This window comes from Bidens hawaiensis, unplaced genomic scaffold, assembly GCF_021521415.1.
Source record: "Bidens hawaiensis isolate Kalapana, Puna unplaced genomic scaffold, B.hawaiensis_p1.1 tig00037814_1, whole genome shotgun sequence".
Taxonomy (NCBI): domain Eukaryota; kingdom Viridiplantae; phylum Streptophyta; class Magnoliopsida; order Asterales; family Asteraceae; genus Bidens; species Bidens hawaiensis.
This window is the reverse complement of record NW_027496625.1, coordinates 56,461-64,325: the sequence shown is the minus strand read 5'-3', so window position 1 is coordinate 64,325 and position 7,865 is coordinate 56,461. Positions and strand designations below refer to the sequence as shown.

The following is a 7,865-nucleotide window of genomic DNA, read 5'->3' as shown; positions in this document are numbered from 1 at the left end:
CTGCTTTTGGATTAATGTATAGATTGTATTGTTATTTTTTTCATTCATTGTTCTTGATATGTAACTATTTGTTAACATAATCACAATAACCAAAACCTGTATGTAACCCTAATCTATCATGATTTAAATATTATATTATTCGTCTTTTATATTTATTATGTTTAAACATAGTCAAAATATATGAATATTCAACATTTGACTTACATTATGTTATTATATTAAACCTAATACTGATTTTCTAAATATATTCATAAATTTAATAATATAAAATCGTATTCCATGATTTAAGATAGTCTTCATTTTCTTAGAATAATCACATATCAAAATCTATTTAATATTACCGATTTTTTGTTGTCCAAAAGCAAAACTAACCATTGAAAAATGGTAAACATTAATGGAAGAGTTAGATGCAATATAATAACAAAGAATAAAAATTACAAAAAAATTATATAATAATTAGGTTAATATAATTAAAGTTGTAATTATTACTTTAGAATAATTTGAAAGTTTGGTGCCGCTAGACCCTTTATTGGTCCAAGTGGCACCAAACCATTGGTTGCATATACTTTTATGTTTTTTTATTTATTATTTTAGTTTCGATATCGTAACAAACATTATCGAAATCGACCAAATTCGTGACGACTTGCTGCTACAACGTCCGAGACCAATAACGTTCGGGTATTATTGACTTTTTTTTTACATAACGAACGTAATCGAAACCAAGTGAATTTACATCGACTTACCGTTGCAATGCATGGGACTGACAACGTTTGTGTTTACCAATGCCCAGGTTTTGCCAATTCACTGTTGCAACACCGGGGGCCGCAACACTCCGTTTTTACCAACCGAATAAAGTCATTTTAAATATTTTTTATATGTTAATTTCACGAATTTTTTTAGGTTTTAACAATTGGGTTTTACCAAAGTTGTTTATACTCTAACGAACACAACCGATAATAATCGAATTCGCGTAGACTCGCCATCGTGACGCTCGGGTTTTACCAACGCCACGGTTTCATTGACCGAACAAACATCATTATAAATATTTTAATGTTTTATATGTTAATCTGATGAGTTTATTATTTGTTTTTAATTATGGTATCATTACGAACGTAATCGATACCGACCAAACTTTTTATCATGTAATTTTTAGTAATACGAGCGTCGCTATTGTTTCTGTGTTAACGTACACATTTTTATTTAAAAAAATTTAGTGTCGGTATATTAACGAACCTAACACATACCAACAAAATCCACACTTCAAACGCGACATGACGTGACGAGTATATAAACATATCCCAATTGTCCGGCGCGGCCATACGAGTGACATGGTAAAGGATATCTCTTGCTCTCACACCCACCGACCGGTTAATTTATAATTGTAATGATAATTTTCCCTTGTTGATCTGATCTGAGGTGAGATTCAACAATAACAATGTCCGGCTGGATCTCTTCCAAACTCAAAGTCGCCGAGACTCTTCTTCAGCAGGCAAGACTGATTCATTCATTCATTCATTCTCTCTCTATGCAAATAATACAAATTTATTTAACCTAATCAATTTGTTGGTTCAGATTGACCAGCAAGCCGCCGAATCCCTTGGCAAAAACGAGTCATCGCCATCGCCATCCGCCGATGATGATTTCAATCACGCTGCTGCTGCTGCTGCTGCAACTGTACTTAACAAATCCACTCAATTGAAACACCATCAGCTCAAGACCAAGAAACCACCACACGCAGAAGATTATGATGTTGCTAAAAATGTCCTAACTCCCAAACCCCCCCATACTATTATCAGTAATGAGCTCATTGTAAACCCTAGCTCCACTTTAACCACTGATGCTGATTGGACTCAACTGCTTAGCGCACCTACTAACCCCATAAATAGGCTCTCCGCCAAGAGACAGCTGCCGAATTTCTTAGCTAAACCGCTTCCTCTTGCCAGTAATAAGAGTGTTAGGAGATCCGATGATAAAGTAGTGACTACTGATGTTGTTGGAGTGCGAGGTGTTGCTGCGGAAAGTGTGACTCGTGAAACGGAAGTGAAGGATGCAACTGATAGAAACAGCCGTCCAATGCCATCCGCTGATTTGAACCAAGTGAAGAATGAACAACCTATGTCCGATACCACTGTGCTGCCAGCGATGGCTACTTCCTCCAACAAAACGGAATCCCTGTCTGCAAGTGATGGTGAGATGAATGTGGAGTCGGATTCGGATTCAAGTTCTGATTCCGAGAGTGAACGTGAACGTGAACGGGAAGAGAGGAGGAAGAGGAGGGAGAAACTTCTTGCTGAGAAAGCTGCTGCTAAAGCCATTGAAGTCATTAAAGATCGGGAAAATCTTGTTGCGAGATTGGAAGGGGAGAAACAAAGCTTAGAGAAAATAATTGATGAAAGGGCTAAACAACAAGCACATGAGGTACTTTTCTGTTTATTATGTTATATATTTGTGTCTCTGCAGTTATTCATGATGTTGTGTATTGCTTGATTTACATGTATATGGCTGCAAGCAGATAAATTTTTAGTTCTAGATAAACTCAGAAATAGTTGTGTCTCTGTCCTTATGAAGAAAGAGTAAAACTTAAATAAAGGAATTACGATATGTCAATAGTTCAAAGTGTGAATCTTTTATTGCCTGTCATCTAACGCAAATATATTATTTTGGGATAATTGCATATCCTCTTGTAAACTTCACTAACTGCGCATATTCCCAACCCAAAACAAAATGCATATAACCCTTTCTTTAAATTTTACGTAATGACGAAAATACCCTCTCAAATTTAATAAAATGTTTCAAAAATACCCTACCAATCAAAATACACATTACGCTCATGACTGTCTAAAGATACTCAGCTGATAAAAAAAATGGCCAGCCTGTTCGTACAAGTTGGCAATTCTAGGTTTGATTTGGATACGAGTTCGATTATAACTGGTTAATAGTGCATAAACAAATGTTATCATATTGTTGTAGTAAATCTGTTATCTGTTCATTCTCTTGATAAAAGTTGCAGAATTAAACTCAAACAAGCATATACATTACAAGTGTCACTGACTAATATGAACCATATTTGTTAAGCCAACTTTATATAATAAGATAAACTCGGTAAATAGTTCATATGCTATCTGCCCTTATGTAGAAAGAGTAAAACTTAAATAAAGATGCTAGGATAAATTAGCATATGCTTATAAAAGTACAATAGTACCGTTTCGAACTAAATACATGTTGTCTTTTTGATAAATTACTGATGGTAAGGGGGTGTTTGGGATTCCTTATTTTCATCAACTTATAACTTATAAACTTTTTGAAAAGATAATAAGGTGTATGGCAAACCATAAGGCCTTATGAAACTTATGGAGAAGGCAAAACAAAGGGGTTTTGAAAAATTAGGAATGTGTAACTTATTAACTTAATGGGTTTGATTTACCTATTACACCCCTCTAACCCTCAAAACATATTACACCCCTTTTTAAAAAAGAGTGTCCTTTTTAGTCAATTTGGTTTTCCCCAACACATAAGCTAACCCAAACATTTTTTAAACTTCTTTTAAAAAATTCATAAGTTAATAAGTCCTTTTTCACTTAAATAAGCAATCCCAAACACACCCTAATATGTATGTTCCCGTTTGTTATGCTTAAAAAAGTTAGGGTCTTATTGATTATATTTTTTTGGGAGGGTAAATTTTGTTTTTGAGGGATTGTGTTGGCTTATTACTAGTAAATTTTCATCTCTGTTATGCTTCAGGCTTCGCAACTGCAAATGACAATGATGGAGACTATGGAAGCTGTTGATTTAGAGAAGCAAAAACATAATAATACTAGAATGGAAGCACTAATGAAGTTGGCTAAACTTGAGGTAATTTTGTGTTGATAAACATCAGCATAAATAAATTTACTTTTTTTTTTTTACATATTTTATGAGATGCAGTGTCTTCTATATCCTTTTTGTAGTAGTTTCATGTTTGCCAGATTGGACATACTTAGATGCAGAATGTTTATGAAATTGTTTGCCATTTTGCAGACTACAAATGCGGAGCTTGCAAAGTCACTTGCTGCAGCACAATGGAGTCTAGAAGAAGAGGTATGCCCATTTAAGTTTAGATAAGATTAGCAAACAGTTCAAAATCAAATCTATTGCCCTAGTTAGTGCCTAATGTTTAGAATCTATATCATCTAGCAAATATTTAATAAATGTTATATGGGCCATATCTTGGAATTTTGACCTTTAGAAAGCCTTCATACCATCCTCGTCATCATCATTGTTATCTCTCTCTGTATCTCTTTCTCTCTCTTTATAGTTAATTTTTTTCTCTCTGTGACACATTATGTACTAAATTAGGTTAAGCGGGTAGCAGACCTTCATAGACAGATTGAGTTAAAGGAAGCTAGTCGTGAAGGTACACATTTTAAGCTTCCTTATCATAAAAGTTTTCTTTACATACTTTAAAACCACCACACTATGTATGCCGTGCTTATATAGTTATGTATAGATTACTACTAGATATATCATTTAGCCTGTTTGCCTCTTCTAAGCTGACACTAATAAAGTGGGTTAGGTTTCTCAGTAATGGTTGGCGGTATGCTATTGTTTGAGTAAGCAATCATCAATGTACAGATGTTTTGACTAGTTTCTAATCGAATGAGCATGGCAAATATGAATGGATTTTAGTGATTAATTCTATGTACATTCAACTTTTCATGTAGAGCTAACCTCAAAGAAGAAAAGTGACCAGAGTGGAGATAAAGTAAGTTTTTTTGGAAGTATACAATCTCATGCATAATTAGCTGCTAGTATTCAAAGTTTCAAACTTGATGTAGCTGACAGCTTCAAGAGGAGTTGAATTTAAGCATGAGATACTGGAGGCCGAGCATGCTTTCATCACAGATAAAGTTGGAAAACTGCAAGAAAAGGTGACGTGTTATTGAATAAGATCTTACGAAATAGTTTATTTGAATATGCTCACATAAAAGTTAAGGCCCTAGCTTTGTTCTTTCTGTTGATACTGTAGCAATAGTTATCAAATGCGATAAGCGCTCGAAAGCGTTGAGGCTTCGCCTAGCGCCCAGAATAAAAGCGCAAAAAAAGCGCCCGATTTTAAAAAAAAGCGCACATTAAAAAAACAAAATTTGAACTAAAGTAGAACACCTTTATAAGAAAACAAAGATTCATTCTTGAAATAGTTCATAGTATTTAGTCATGTTTATCATAATTTGATATATAAAATAATAATAGTTACATAAGTATATATATTAAAATTTAATATATACTTATATAACTATTATTATTTTATATAACAAATTATGATAAACATGACTAAATACTAAACAACATATATTGTGTTATTTATAAAAAAAATAAATAATAAATATAGGAAAAAAGAATTAAAACGTATATAAATTAAATATTAAATAATAAATAATAAATGTTTGGGATTCCTTATTTTTGCCTCCTTATAACTTATAACTTATGATAAGTTAAAAAAAAGTGTTTGGGTTTCCTTATTATGTGAGAGGAAATGTTGATAAGTTACACATTTGTAACTTATGACTTCTCCTTATAAGTTATAAGGAGGTGAAAATAAGGAACCCCAAACAGCCTATAAACTAGTTGAGCCCTTAAATGGTGGGATTTTTAGTTTTTACTTGAGAATAGGAAGAGGTGGGTTAAATGCCATTTAATAAATAATATGCATGCCATTTGAGAACAGTAACAGGAAGGCGCTTTTGATATCGATGCATTGAAATCGCATTTAATGCGCTTCCCGCAATAAATGCGCTTAAGCGGTCGATTTTGATAACTATGTCTGTAGGTATCTGCATGGTATGTAAACGAGCAGAGCCTGAGCTTGACTAGGCTCAAGGCGAGCTCTTTTTCTAAAGCCTCGGCTCGTGAATTGATTTTCAAGATCGAGTTCTGCTTGTTTATTAATTTATTAGTTAATTAATATACAATCAATCAATCAATCAATCATGCCCAGTAAAATCCCACCGACAGCAAAGCTATAAGTAGGGTCTGGGGAGGGTGGGATGTAGGCACACCGTACCTCTATCCAAAGGAATAAAGAGGTGGCTTCCAGAGAGACCCTCGGCTCTAAGTACATGTGTATGAAGCAAAATAAAGGAAATCAAAGTTTAACAGTTATATAAAAACTACTACTAATTATAATAATATTAATAATAAGATCAAAGTTTAACAGCTATATAAAAGCTAATAATAATTATAATAATAATAATATATGTAAGGGGAATACCATTATGGTATGTGACCTAAATAAGTTAAGTCTAAGCCCTAAGGTATTGAATTCTCTCTAAAGTTAATTAATATACATTTCAACTTATTTTTATATGCTTTGAGAAAAACCTTAAACGAGCCTAAGCTAGGCTCAAGCTCATGTGCAGTAAATGAGCTAAAAGAGTTAAAACCTCAAAATACACAAGGCTTGTTTAGGCTCGACAAGCCTGCACAATTTTCCTTAACAAGGCTCGAGCTCGGGCTCCATAACTAAACGTCCTTTATTTGAGGCTCGGGCTCGGCTCGAGCCTTTTATTGATCTGATCTCGAGTAGCTCGCGTGTGGCTCGGCTTGCTTGCATTCCTACTGTTAATAATCTGTATGATTTGGTATTCAATAATAATATTAGCAACTTCTTTTTTTTACTAAGATATGCTTTAATAATAGTATGTGTGTGAATGGTATGTGAATCTGAGGAAGATGCATTTATGGCACACAGGCAAAGACACTTGAAACGGCCATACAAGAAACCCGGAAGGAGATTGAAAGTCCAAGTGAAGTGGAGGTTGAACTAAAGCGCAGGCTTAGCCAGCTCACCGATCATTTGATTCAGAAACAAGCGCAGGTTGAGGCCTTATCATCAGAGAAAGCCATGCTAATGTTCAGAATCGAGGTACACAATGATCATATTTCTAACTGTCGCTTAACATGGTAATATGATATTATATAACAAGATTTATTTGATTTGTAACAGGCAGTTTCAAGGTCATTGGACGAGAGCATGAAAACATCAAAAGTGAATGACATAGAATCGGGAGTGCGGTTTCAAGAGAAGGGGGGACAAAAACATATTATGATTATGGGGTCGTTGGTGAGACAGTTGGACTCGATCTTCTGGGCGTTTCTAAGAAGAAATCCAATGGGGAAAGCATGGTGTATAGTTTACCTTGTGTGCCTGCATTTGTGGGTGTTGTATATTTTCAGATCGCACAGTGAAGTCTCCGATGGATCTGGTGCGGTTATATCTTTAGAAAACATAAACAATACTGGAGTTTGATTCGTAGGTAGGTAGGTAGGTAGGTCTTGTTCTGGTTAAGATGATGAGTCAAATATGGAACCACAGTTCTGTGTTAATGTTAAGGTCACCTCCTTACAACTACAAACTAGTGCAGTAGCTGATATTTTTGGATCAGTTATGTTGTGGATGCTAAGAAAGTCTAGTGAAATGAAGGTTAGAACATAAAAGAGTGAACATATGTTATACTTTTTCTTAATTTTAATTAAGGATATTGGTTTTAAATACTCTCAACTTTGACCCATTGGTAGACAGCACTCCCAACTTACGAAATATTCCTCAACACTTCCAACTTTTAACGTATTTTCTTCTAGCACTCTCGAAGTAATGAGACACTAACTTCGTTAGTATTTGGGATAGAAAATGTCATTTTTCAAAGTTCAAGGGATAATATCAAATTATCATTTATTATATATTTCACTCTCTCTCTCCACCCAACCACCACCCCTCTTCCCTACCGACAACCATCAACCACCACCGCCATTGACAGCCACCAACCACCACAACTGCCACCACCACCGGAAATATACCGTCGGAACTTGGAAACACAACAACCCTTCAA

At 34.6% G+C, this 7,865-nt stretch overlaps 1 protein-coding gene across 1 annotated transcript; it reads left to right on the top strand.

Annotated features, from left to right (window-relative positions):
• The first annotated feature begins 1,360 nt into the window (after window positions 1-1,360).
• On the top strand, window positions 1,361-7,597 carry LOC143589792 (golgin candidate 2-like). Its single transcript, XM_077070450.1, has 10 exons — window positions 1,361-1,489; window positions 1,573-1,749; window positions 1,804-2,418; window positions 3,742-3,852; window positions 4,018-4,077; window positions 4,336-4,393; window positions 4,701-4,741; window positions 4,815-4,907; window positions 6,728-6,901; window positions 6,983-7,597. Exons 1-10 carry the CDS (start codon window positions 1,436-1,438, stop codon window positions 7,283-7,285), a joined length of 1,686 nt encoding a protein of 561 aa, XP_076926565.1. The 5' UTR covers window positions 1,361-1,435; the 3' UTR covers window positions 7,286-7,597.
• The last annotated feature ends 268 nt before the right edge of the window (window positions 7,598-7,865 follow it).